Here is a 13,946-nt window from a genome sequence, read left to right on the forward strand (position 1 = left end):
GATTTTTTAATTTTTATTTTTTTTTTAGATTCAGTTCTCAGTTTTCTGCATAAGCTGAGCACATCTAATAGATTTGATCAGTGGGCTCAGGCAGATGGATCCGTGTCAGGTCAATATTAGCAGACCATGATGCCATCTTTGTTCTGATGTAGCAACTTAAGCCACTAACAAAATTCTGGGCTCATCCTCCACTTTCTGACATACAGATGACACATGCAGACATTTGCTCCTGTTCTTTCCATTACAGGATGACAATTTCTGGTGATAGAGCTGACACCTGGGCCTGTAGTGTTATAAATCACTGTTGTTATGCCAGATCCCCAAGAATTCTCCACAATATGTGAGCTTTGAGGACTTTGGTTGCAATTTTATGAATTATAGCTTATTTTTCAGTAAATTGTTAATGTTTGGTTATTAATCACAGAAGGGGAGTTCAGCTAAACTGCATCCTTCACTGAAGCCATGATTTAATGTCCTAAAATTCTGAAAGATAAGCTTTTGTTTTAACATAGTGTACCTAAAAAGAGGCTTTAGAAATGCATGTCTCTGTGTTTAGTCAGGCTGTGGTTTGGGTGGCATTTTCTTGCAAAAATAAAGTATTCTGTGTATCTATGTAATTAGGGCATTGTTGGAAAGTGAGACTCTTGGATTAAATGAAGATTGATGGAAAAAGATGAATCTGTATGAAGTTTGTTGGGACAGGATCACTGCAGAGAATGGTGCCTAAAGAGGACAACCCTAAATTCCATCAGTGACAGTAGAATTTCTCCCACTTTTTGCTCTTGGCCATGCTGCATTATATGAACGACCCTTAATAAGTGTTTATCCAGGTTTTGGGTTTTATTTTAAGTTGTGTCCTGTGGTTTTTAACTAAATGTTTTATTGAATGAGCCAGAAGATCACTTGGAAATCAGCCAGACAATTTCAGTGCACTGCATCTGTAATTGATACTTCAGATGTTGATAATTTAAAATATTTTTGATAATTCATTGAGCTACTTTCATGATGTCTTTCAGTTTTATCTTTTCATATATTTATATTGATTAATTGTACATAGTCAGATGTATAGGATTAGGGAAGTTTGATACACTGGCTAAATGCAACTTCTAATAAATCTTAACTTAGTGGTAATCATGCTTTGAGTTTCAGAAATATTTGAGTGAGTATACCATATTTCTTTCAGTGCAATTTTTTGGTGATCTTTCAATGGCTTTTCTTTATTTTCTAACAAGCATTAAATTTAAAATTATGTTTAAGATAAGGTTTGTAATGCAAACCTTCCATATCCATGTTTCTGAAAGCCTTGCTGTATTCAGCGTAGCACTTTTGTTGTCATAAGTAATTTCCCATTTGGGTGTAAAAATAAGTCTGTGAGAGATTTTGCTCTTTCCAGTGGTAAATATGATAGGTGAAGGGCAAAGCTGGGAATGGAAATAGATCCAGAGTTCTTGTGGGCCCCTTTGTAGGTTAAAAGTGTAAAGGTATCAGATTTAATGAGTCTGTATTACAAGTAGGCAGCTATTTTCTAGTTAATTATAATTAAAATCAGAGGATTCACATTTTCAAGGAGAAACATTGAGTCATTTATCTAGTTCTTAAGTTACTAATTCTTTGCATTCCAGTGCATGAAAAAAACCTTAAAATTGATTAAAGGTGAGCTTTAAAAAAAGAAGTCCAAAGAAAAACAGATGGTCCTTTCTTCCTGGAACTGTAGCTTTGGCTTGATGAATTGTGTGCAGTAAAGTTTTCAAAAAGAGATATTACGTTTCAGTAATCTCAATTTCAGAAACATTCTTGCAGCATTTCAGTACATCTTGCCAAAGCTGGCGTCTCCAGGGAGCAGTACTCTGCTCTTGGCTGTTGCTGCAGTTTCTCATCTGACATCATCAGAAGCTACTGACACATTCTGCAGTATCAGTTTTCAAGGAGAATTTCTAATGGCATTGACAGTTTCCTGCGTGATCTGACATAATAGGACTTCTCTACAGTACTTGTAATAGATAGGAGCAATTAATATTCTCATCTATTCTCAATTAATTAGGAGTAGTTTGGGAAGTGGTACAGATTATGGTGCAGTCATGTCCAGAATGTGCTATGGAGCACATACTGTTGCAGTAGGTACCAAGGAATATACAAGGTAATGTCAGATAATGACTAGGAGATGGTTTTAATTTTTTTCTTAATAGTTTCATTTGTGAAAGTCTTCTTGTGATAACCAGTAAGACTTCCCTGGGTATAGGTATGTGTTTTAATGATGGACAATTTGAATGTATTGGATGAGCTTACAGTAATATTTGAATTTTAATGGTTAAATGTACTTCAACATGTATGTGAAAAATAAATTGAAATTTGGGGTTAATTTGAGCGCTATAAGATAAATTTATGGAAGGATGAGAGAAGGTAACCAGAGGGACTAATGTCAGTGCATGGCTGCCACATGAGATAATATTAATTCTAGTTTTGCTTAGTGCAGATGGAAAAGATAAATACCATCATAATTCAGTGTACAAATGTAAAGTATGCCGGTGTTGCAGGCACCATTGATGGACATATCTTGAAGACTTCCCTGTTTCGAAAAGGCTCACTAAGGCTGCTAAAGGAGGGAGTTACAGTTGGAGCAGACTGGGACAGGAGCAGTTGAGGAAAGGACATAGGAAAAAGAGGAGAATGAGCAAAGCTGACAAACCTGGAGTAGTTAGGAGCAGAGACAACTGAGTAACTCTGTCCAGATCTTCATCTCTGAATTCAAGTTATTCTGTGGCTAGCATTGCTCTCAGAGAAGATGGCAAGATGTAGGAGCTTTTTAGTTGTTTTTCACTCATCCGTTCACTCACATATTGTAGCTCTCAAGGGCTCAAGTTAAATGCCAGGGGAAAAAAAAAGGACGTTTGCTCTATTTCAGCACTGGGCTTAGCCCCACCAATCTTCTACTATACATCAGTTGATCCATTATAGCTGTCCAAGTGTGCGAGCCTCGCCTGAAGCAAGCTCAAAGTAATTTGAGTCATCTACGTTTTCAATGAAGCAGGGCAAAACAACTCAAATTATCCTGTCTTTGCCACAGGCTAAGAGCATGCACACCGACAGCTATGATGGATCAGCTACCATGAAGTAAAATATTGTCACTAAGCCTAGAAAATTTTAACACTTAACTCGATTGGAGTATAGCTAAAGCAGCACTCTGTGGAAGATCTGTACACATTTATATTGGCATGGAAGTGTTTGTGCTGCCACAGCTACCTCCATAGGTAGGGACGGAAATGTTTCAGCATAAAGCTTCTTTGCTCAGGCAAAAGCAAATCTATAGCTGATTTACATTAAAATTCCTGCCAAAAGAGTGTATTAGTTTAAAAAATTAAAACTGTAGCCTACTGAACTTTCTAGTAAAGTTCCTGTGTGAAGTATCTTTCATTAAAGAGGTCTGAGAGTTTTGAGGAGCTGTGATGTTTTGTCTTCTAGCAATTCAATTATGAGCTGCTAGACTTAATTACCATGGAGTTGTTATCCTACGTGATTTTGAAAGTAGGAGCTGAAAAGCATGCTCTCCAATGGCAAGTACAGTTGTTATCCTAGCAGTTATTCCTGGTGAAGACTCTCTTGAAGTTTTAAGTGTGAATGAAGGATTATTACTTTGCAGCAGAAATGCAGCTTAAGTTGGCTATAACATATATGCCTTTTTTTTACATTTTTTTTCTTTTGTAGGGAAGAAAAGCATTGGGGCCTGTTACTCAGCTTGTCTTATCCAGGAAAGGCATAATAGGTTTCTCCCACCTCTGTCAGGGAAAAAAAAAATCCCACCACCAAAGCCTGCGTTTCATTAAACTTTCCTTATCCTTTCTATATAAGACTCCATTTGTTCTCTACCCCTTTCCCTCTCCAAAATGCGCATCAGAAGTGTGAGATCAGATGCTAACTTTTTTCATTCTCCCCATTATACAGACAATAAGTGATTGAGGGAGAGGTTGTGTTGTCCAAGCTCACAGAAAACTAAGAGCCGAGTTAGGTTGGCGTGTTTTCCCGACTTGCATTCCTTTGCTGTTACCTGTGCGTTAGGCAGCATCTGTACAGCTCAGCTCTTCAGCCTGGGTTCTTTTCATGGTCCTCCATGGAGGAGATGAAGCATCTGAAGAGGATGCTGGCCTTTGGAAGAGGTATTTCATTGTAGAATCTCTCTCCATTCCTGACTGGCAGTTCAGATGACACATCCGTGGGAGAGATTCACACTGTTTGGTAGAGCCTGCTTGTTCTTCCTCACAGTCTCACAACTGGGGTTTTTCTCCTTCACATCTTTGGAGATTTTGGAGTGATGTGGGGCTTTTCTCCAGATTCATATTGGGCAAGACTCATCTTTTTTACCTTTTAGGTTTCCATGTGCTGTTTCACTGTATTCATGTATTTTTAAAATGCATCAGAAAATGCTACTTTCCAGCCATCCCAGAGCCTTTGCTTTAGTTGGCTTTACTTTTGAGTGATGTTATATTCTGTTATGTTATTCTGATTTTACACAGTGCATCAAATCAAATAAAATTCAAAATAAAATTTAAGATGCATACTGTAACCAAAGAGGTTTAATAGTCCATAATGACATTTATAGCATTTTGTAAGTAGCACTAATATAATGGTAGAGTTAATCGTCTAATTGTCCATATTCTATAAAAATGGCATAATTTCGGAAATGAAATGAATTTTCAAATGTGAAGTGTCCAAATAACATCTTTCTGAACCATGATTAAGGCACTGAATATTGCAAGGATATTTTCCAAGAGGATGATATATCTCTGGGTGCTTTATATACACATATATCTTGCTACTACCGCAATGATTTTTTTCCCACATGCTTTCATGTGCTCTGTGTGTGTTCCTTGGCTGAGAGATACCAATTATTCAATGGAATATTCTTTCTAGAAGGTTCCACAGTTATATTCTCACAGGTGAGACACAGGCCACTGTGTCTGACTAGCTGTTGACAACATTTTTCTTGCCCGGACAAGGAAATCTTGTACGGCAAACCTTGTTTGAAGAAGCTTCTAATTGTGTTCTAAGTAAACAGTAAGCTAAAGCAGGGGTCTGTACTGGCACATCCTGTATTCTTCCACAAGAGAATGAAGCAGAGAAGCATTAATGTAACGTAAATGAACATAAAATTTAGAATAATTTGGTACTGAAATAAATGCATGAGAACTATGGGGAAGCCAAAGATAAAACTAGCTAATCAGAGCAAGACCAGAATATTTTTTGTTTTTTTCATTTACCTTGAAAATCTGTGTTTCTAACATTACTGTTTTTTAATGGTTTTAGTAAGGTAAAAAAACATTGGTTAGGCTCCACATACATTGAAAGAGATGAAATTCTGTAGAATGCATGGTAGACTACATAGGGATGTATATATACATATGAAATATATAATCTGAACATAAACTGGATATGACCGTAAAAATAATTTTAAAGCAGATGTAGATTAATGTTCAGAGTCTGTTAGGGCGAGGCAATAGTAAAAGCATGGTGGTTTTTAAATGGACACCTCACAGATAGAATCAAATTAACAAACAGACTGAGTCACATGATTCACTATAAAACCAGGAGCACTACTGTGAATTCGTATTTGTGAATTTTATCTCTTACTTTATCTTATAATTTGCTTAAAGAATTCACCCAATCAGATAGTAATCGTTCAATTAATTATACTCCTATTAACTAAATTGTTGGATAAAAGCATGGTTAAAGAAAACTTGCCAGGAGCAGAGTTTGTACTTTACAAGATTGTTTCAAGAAGCATTTTTTTCTTTATTTTCCTAGTTTCTGCTCTCAAACCATTACATTAAAGATTAAAAAAAAAAAAGCTTTGGGCTTTTAGGCGTAAAACTATCTAGGAAATAGGAACAACAGCAAAATGCCCATTTCTAATTGAATTTGCAGAAATGTGTTTATGAGTCTATACTGATTAAAACTCAGCGGTGTATGTGCACCATAACTTTATGCCCTGGCTTCCTGTGTGATTTTCTATGTGCCAGCATCTTTTCAGTACCCACAGATCTTTGAAATAAGGGACATTTCAGAACTGCGTACTTGTTGCCTTGTGGTAATTTTATGCAGCAAAACACTTGGAGTAACAAACTGTTAATGGGCCCAATTATTTGTCTACAGTGGGATTATGAGCTTCCCAGTGATTTCCCTTATTGAGCCTGGATGTCTGGTTCCCTGATGCCTCAAAAGCTCTGATCAGAACCAGACCCCTGTTGAATATAGGCACACTGAATAACGCTTTTATTTTTGATCGAGATAGTGCTATGAAAAAACAGTGAATAATCCAGTTGTAGAAAAGAGAGAGGATGAATGAATAAAACAGCAAACCCCATCGTTAGGCCTTTTACCTTCCTACTTGTTTCTGTAATTTTGAATAATTTATTGAATTTGTTTGGAGGCGGTTTAGTATTATTAATTGTTCTGTTACATTGCTGCAGGTAACATATATAGATACCATTTTCTTGAGGTGTGTGTATGTTTGCTTTCAGTATCAGCCATAATATCCCTCTTTGAGATGTGACATTTTGGGGAATATCTAATTTCTGACATTACGTACATAAAATTGTGATACAGAACCAAACAAAGACCTTTTTTTGGCACAACTCAGCTCTTTCTCTCTTTTGTTCATTGTCATGTCCATCTTTGGTATCTGCTTACTTCCAAATTACCTTTATAATGAAAACACACCAAGGAAATTTCAGCTTTAAGTGTTGTTTTCTTCTAAAGGATTTTGGGGTGTGGAAAAATAGAAGTGCAGGGTCTTAGAATTTAAAAAGCTTTAGACTTGGAGCTAGCATTTTTAATACAATGCTGCAAATTCTCAACCTGCATAAGCTGTAGTTCTCTTTATCCCCAAGGCAGTAAGGAAATTCTGATGTACAGCACATCTCTCTATTTCAATAGCAGGCTTTTCTTTTTGTGCAAGCTCTTTTTTTCTACACAGAATTATGTCCTAATAGGATACATATCATTACTGTGTCTGTGTTCCTAGAGATTTTAAGCCGCTTGTTTATTTTTTCAGCTCTGAAAAGTTGATTTAAAGGTCAGCGTGGCTAGGTATTCTCTCTGGTAAGTTTTTGCACTGCTATTTGGCAATTTGGAGCAAGAGCTGTGCAGTGTGATGCTTTTTGTAAGCCTTTCCAAGCAATGCTCGTCATCCAAAATGTCGGCTCCGATAAGATTATTTTAGCAAAGAAATGGATGTGCATTGTTATGGTTTCTTTAGCTTTGCTGTTTCTCTACTGTGTTCTTGTCATCAATGATTTCTTAAGAATCTGCAAATCCAAAGGCAACCATTTTTCCCCAGTCAAGTAAATGCTGCTGTTGCTAGGAAAATTTCTGTTGTCCAGGAGCTTTTAGACAACCAGAAATGCTGTGCAAAGAGAGCAAAATATATTTCATTTTGTTGAACAGTATGTTGACCTAAACTGAATAGCAAGTCTTACTGCAGGCTGCACATTAGAAGAGACTGTTTTCTGCTGCTTTTTCATAAATATTACTGATTAGCGAAAACTTTCATTCTGCCCATTGATTTACTGAATTCCTCCCGTTTTCCCACGCATTCCCATTTGGCTCCCGCATTATGTCTTGGACTTGTAACATGTTGTTTCTGCAGCAGCACAGTGCAGGCACACTGGAATGGAAATCAAAGAAAGAGCTGCGTTTACTTTGCGCAAAGGCAGGCAAAAGTGGGGTTTCCTTTCCTACTTGACTCTGGTGGGGTGGTGAGACATGTGAACAGCAGGCACTGTCCCCGCTAGTGCATGAACCAGGGCTTTATAGAAACCAGGAATTCATAGTTTTGTTGCCCAAAAGCCTTGAAGCATGAGCAAATGTGGAATTTTTTTCACTGGCATAGATGGTAAAATTGCTTGGCCCAGTGTGCTGTGCTGGAGTTAGTCGAGAGGAAACCTAGGTCCTTGACTCTTAGTCATCTATCTGTTAGATAATCTCCTTTTATTTGAACAGTCAGGACTGTTTTATCTAATTAGATATACACTTAAAGATAGACACATTCTTCCAGAACACTGGATGTTATTTATTGGAAAGGTTAGAAAATCAAACCTGTTGTTTATCTTAAAAACTGGATGCCTCCCAACTCCTTTCCCATTCCTTCTCCCTGATACCATACCGTCATTACATTACTGCTTCTGTTTAATTATTCATAGCCCATATATAACACCACCACTTAGAGCAGGAATGGGAAACTACTGCACTCTATCCTCTGCTTTATGCAGTTTAGTCAGGTAAAGTGCAAGTCACCCAAGCAGCATCTTTTGTTAGTAGCTAAAGGTGTTTATAATATGATGCTCACAGTGCTGTTGAAGAATGATAGCTGGAGTGAGTTTATGTGCGAGTTTTGATATAATTTAAAGCCTTGTACTGCATGAAGAAGGGTAGTAGAGAGGAAGGGATCTGGCAGCTTTTTCCATATTCCCTTTGTTATGGACCAGAATCACTCCTAAGGAGCTGCTGACCTGGGAAAGTATGAGCAGGCTTCCTTAAGTGAGTGTTTATTTTGCTTTTTGCTTCCATTCTTTCAGCCTACAGACTGTGCTGCAATGAGAACACAAGAACTGAATAATTTAGGCCTGATGTGTGATACCACATTATAAAATGGCCTGGCACAATGCAGGTTTCCATATACTAACTTAGGTGTAGTGTCCTGTGTACGTAAAATATACAAAAGGTCTGGGCAGAGGGCTAAGAATGATTGGAAAACACTGAAACCACAGAAGAACTTTCTTAATTTCTGTATTTTTCTGCTCTGTCCTGTGATGCATCTGTAAATGGTATGGTTCAAGGCATCTCTGTTTCTGCTCAGAGGAATTTTGTCCTTTGCATTGTCCATTTTTATGAATTTGGTACCAGATGAAGTATCACAGAAAATCTCAAGTTGTGAGGGGCCCATAAGGACCAGCAAGTCCAACTCCCTGCTCCTCACAGGACTGCCTAAAGCCAAACCACGATCAGGAGCACCAGTCAAGTGCTCTTTGAACTCTGCCAGGTGAGATGCTGTGGTGACTGACCACCATTTCAGTGAAGAATCTTTTCCTGATATCCAGTCTGAACTTCCCCGGATGCAGCTTTGTGCAGTCTCCACCTATCTTCTAGAGGAACCAAATGCTTGGGCACCATTTGGTATGAAAAGGTGTCCTCTTTATATAACACTGGAGTGGCAATGAAGCTCTGATTAGTTCAATTTCAAATACTGTGGCGTGGTATTTGCCATTTTTGTGTACCATTTTTGTGCCATGTATAGTAGGAGATGATTACATGCCAAAAGATAGCATAGTTAAATTACATCCGTTATTTTAAAGTTACTGTAAAATGTACCTTTATTTTTTTTCCTCCAAACAGTTTGTTTAAACATGGATAGCCTCTATTAATAAAGCTGTACTGACACTTCTTAATACAGCAGATGTGGGAATGTGATAGGTGCGTAAGTGCACATAAAATGTTGTGGTCAAAGTTGAATTTCCTTTACAAAGGATTTTTCACAAATATAGAATGCAAATATGAAAAGATTTGCTGAGACTGCATTCTGGGCATTTCTTTTCTTAAGTCATATAACCACTTCTAATATTCAGTTGTCTGAATATCATTGATTATCTGGATATCTGAGATGCACTAGGTCCAGATTGCAGATGGCATGTTAGTTATTCATGTTTCATCTGTTTAACTGATTTAAAAATTACAAGTATTTACCCCATGACACAGGTCACAGATCTTTAACAATACAATTAATGTTTCTAACCAATACAGAAGCGATAATGCAGCAGGTTAATGTGTTGTCCAGGCTGACTGACTTACAAAGTTGATTGAAAAATGAGTGACTTTAATAAGCAGTTTTCTAGCATATGGTCCTTATGAGATACAGCTATGATCAGAATATAAAAAAATCCTGTAAAGAAGAGCTGAAATGAAGGGCAAGAATAACATGCTGTAAGTCACCAGCAAAGGAAAAACAGGCTTTGAGAATGGTGGTGAGCAAAGAGGAAAATGGGCAGCTGTGATGTTTTCCCTTTGATGTGCAGGATCTCTCTGCAGGTTTTCTGATGAGGTACAAGCTCGCCAAGTGCAGTGGCAAGGCAATGTCATGCTCTTCTGAGCCCTGTTTAGGAAGGGAGCATCTCAGGCATGTGGTGGAGCTGAAGCCCTGGGTTTTCATCCTGCTGTCTGAGCTAATGGACAGAACTTGTAATATTATGTGATATGCTGTACACTATATACTTGTGCCAAAAAGAGCCAAGAATACTTAGTGAAGGTAATGGGGTGTGACCCCTAAACTGCAGGCTCAGCAGCAGTTGTGCTTACTTCACTGCATTGCATTGTCAGTTTGATGCCAGGCTTCAAATCTTTGTGTGTATTAATACAAACAAATAGATACATATAATCTGGGTGGGGTTTTTTTTATTCTATAATCAAGTGTAAAGAAAAGCTTCATATTTTCTTCTATGAGTAATGAAAATTATGAGGAGGTATGTGTAATAAAGCTCTACAAGAAACAGATACTTTCTGGTTTTAAATGCTTCACCTCAGAGAATCATGGCATTGTTTAGGCTGGAAAAGACCTTTAAGATAATTGAGTCTGAGCACATCCCTAAGCACTGCATCCCTAAGCAGCACATCTACACAGCTTTTGAATACTCCCAGGGATGGTAAGTCAAACTTCTTGGGCTAGCGTGACAACTCTCTTGGTGAAGAAATTTTTCCTAATATCCAATCTAAACATGGTGCAACTTAAAGCCATTTCCTCTTGTCCTGGTGCATGTTACCTGGGAGAAGAGATCAACCCCCACCTCGCTACAACCTCTTTTCAGGGCAGCATTGACCCTATTCTTCATCTGGTAATCTGAGTTTTGAGTTTTGAATGCATTTATGCCTTCTTTTTTTTACAAATCCAGAACTCTTTTTACAAGGTAATCAAATGCTCTCAGAGTTGAGGACAGGTGGGCAGCAGATTGGGTCTAACATGATTTATAAAATTCTTTGGAGTAACAGACACTGTGGAAGTATCGGAGTGAAATGTTGCTAAAGGTGTATTTCTTTAAACTTTAGGCTGGGCGATGCAGGTTGCAGCCTTTGTTTTTGTTCAGAGAAAGTGGGAAGATGACAAGAATCACTTTGAAAAAATGCTGGATTATTTCTGTGACATTCGTGAACCACTACAACTCCTCATCTTTCCAGAGGGAACTGATCTCACAGGTAGGCTGCATTTGTCATCTTCTCAGGGAATGTTCAACATGGAAGTTCTTTGTTGTTTGTGGAAAGAGTTTAAGAAAGTCCAAGGCAGAAGCAAGACTTAGCTCTCATGGGCAGTAGAAATGTTAGTAAACAATCAAACAATGTGCTGATTCATGTGAGAGGCACAAAGTAGTTCCACTGGGAGACTTTTCCAGGCCTCCTGAAATAAGTTAGGTTGCAAAGCATCTGATGATTGACACTGCTTTTTATTGGTCAGTACTGTACATACACTGCATTAGCAAAAGCAGGTGTCAAGACCCTGAGTTACTGTGACAAAATAATTTCTTACCTATGAAAGAGTGATTGAAAATGACTAATGATTCTATTTGATTTCTTGCCTAATGTTTTAAGAGGGCAACACGGAGATATTTGTTCCTTAGGCCATGTAAGCACTGTAAATAGTTTGTATCTGCCTCTGTAAGGGAAATACCTCTGTAAAATGCTGAGATTATCATAGGTGTAAATGTAATGAGTTTGACGCTGTAGTATTAATTTTTAATCAAATATCTACCTTAATACAGGTATCTTATGGCATCATTAGGAAGCTGTTAATCAGTGTTGAAGACAACTCAGGTGCCTATAAAAGCAAATATTGCATGAATGGTCTGTGGTGGTTCATGCCTCCAGCATGATACCTGATTTGATAAGCATTTTCATTAAATAGAAAATCAATTGCAATTAAGCTTTTAAATTTTAGCTTATTTAAAAGATTTTTGCTATACTTTCCATTGCAGATATTCTCAAATCATATTTTATTGCAAAGCCACATCAGTAAGTACTAGACATGGTATAAAAACAACTAGCATATGGTGCTATTTTTTCTTCTGTATTCCAAATATGCTTAAAATAGGTATGTATGTAGTATTCAGATGCTATCACATTGTAGGGAATTGTCATCACTTGATCAGCCTTCCTTAAAGAAGATAAATGCATTGAGCATTCTTGGACTGCTTCACATGATCCCTCTTGTTGAATTGGTTATCTTGTATCTGAAGTTAGGAAGAAGGATGGAATTTTCTTCACTAGAAGAACGGTGAGGCACTGGAACAGGGTGCCCAGAGAAACTGTGTCTGCCCCATTCCTGGAAGTGTTCAAAGCCAGGCTGGATGGGGCTCTGAACAACCTGGTCTAGTGAAAGATGTCCCTGCCCATGGCAAAGAGTCGGAACGAGATGATCTTTAAAGTCTCTTCCAACCCAAACCATTTTACGATTCTGTGAAATTATCTCACTTCAACTTTTTTTTTTGTTTGAATTCTTGAGGGACTGTCTCCTCTTAGCTCTAAATTATGAGGTACAATCTTTATCTTACTTGTGGAGTCAGGAAACACCTCCTTAGAGCACTCACATTCTCTGAACAGGTGTTCCCATCTCAAGATATCGGAAAGAATTGGATTGTTTAGAATTTATTCCATAAATTATGTATGCCTTCTAATCTCTAGAGGAATCTAATACTCCTGAGAGACAAGAGATTTTTAAAGAATTGAGGAAGCTTTGTACTGCAGCTTTAAAAAAGATTTGGCTGAGGACAGAGACAGCCACAGTGTGTTAACATTTGTGCTGCAGAATTCAAAGGACAGTGGTGAGGATGCTCCCACCTGAATGTAAAGCTGCTTAAGGAAATACAGGGTTTTCTCTGTGCTGTAGTTACTGATATAAATGACTTTGTCTGAACTTGGATATATGCTATTGATACCATCCACTGCAAAACTCATGGGAACAAGTTTCTTTATTTAATTAATCAAAAAAAATCTAATTGAATTTTTGAACATGTGTTGTTGACAGATTTTTTTTTCCTTTGGTAAGATAATTCTGCTGTTCTGATTTCCCTTCTTTATACCTGTGTAATGTGTTCTCTTTAACTTCACAATGCCCAGTGGAGATGCGCTAACTGTGCTGTTCTGCTGAGGCTACCACAGGTGGGTGTGAGCAGCCAGGAGGAAGCAGAAGGATGGAATGATGGGTAGGGAATACAGTAGGGCACTGCTGTGCTGGCTTCTGACATGTTAAACTGTCCTGTGTTTACCACTCTTAAATTGCCATCGAGTATTGAATGGCACTTGGATGTTACATTTGTGCATAAGAGGATGAATAGAAATGGACAGAACCCTGGGATTTTTTCTCTGGAAGTAAATAGCTCCCCCTCTTTGATTGTCTTCACAGAAAATATTGCTTAATACACATTTTAAAACACTGTAGGAGACAAGAAAAAATCCCTTGACTAGCTAATCCTGACCAAACAGTAAATTTATGCCGTATGAGAATGCTAGAACGTAATATATGTACCATTTTGAAGAAATTATTTTCAGAAAACTGTTGCCTTATTGACACATTAGCACCTGTGGCAACTTCATGTTCCATCCTTTAGAATAAGAAATAAACTGTGGTTTTTCCTGAACAGTTGCTCAAAATTCTAGGGAATATTTTGCAAATATAGAGGCAGTGACTCTTGTTTTCTGACCAAATGGCAAAACTGCTAATTACTTCTGAAAACAAAATTCCTCTGGTGCTTAAAATGAAGAGTAACCTTCTACATCATTGAATAGCAGAATTGCTGTGCAGCTCTGTGCTGCTGTCGGTTTTTCATCCACTCAGTGGCCCTGTGACCATGATAGATTTGCTTGCTCCTCTTTATAATATTTTCAGGTATTCAAGAAAGAGATTTCAAAGAAATGTA

At 37.7% G+C, this 13,946-nt stretch overlaps 1 protein-coding gene across 6 annotated transcripts in view; it reads left to right on the forward strand.

Moving 5' to 3' along the window:
* Positions 1-13,946, forward strand: part of LCLAT1 (lysocardiolipin acyltransferase 1) — a 112,174-nt gene that overhangs the window by 41,547 nt on the left and 56,681 nt on the right. For 5 of the 6 annotated variants that reach the window (XM_066178127.1, XM_066178131.1, XM_066178133.1 and 2 more), the window contains one exon: positions 11,086-11,232. The exons of the other annotated variant lie outside the window; for it this stretch is intronic. In XM_066178127.1, coding sequence (XP_066034224.1) covers positions 11,086-11,232 — 147 coding nt within the window. The remainder of the gene's footprint in view (positions 1-11,085; positions 11,233-13,946) is intronic. 6 annotated transcript variants of the gene reach the window in all.

Source organism: Chamaea fasciata, unplaced genomic scaffold (genome assembly GCF_029207755.1).
Source record: "Chamaea fasciata isolate MVZ Bird 193981 ecotype frontalis unplaced genomic scaffold, bChaFas1.0.hap1 SCAF_3, whole genome shotgun sequence".
Lineage (NCBI taxonomy): Eukaryota > Metazoa > Chordata > Aves > Passeriformes > Sylviidae > Chamaea > Chamaea fasciata.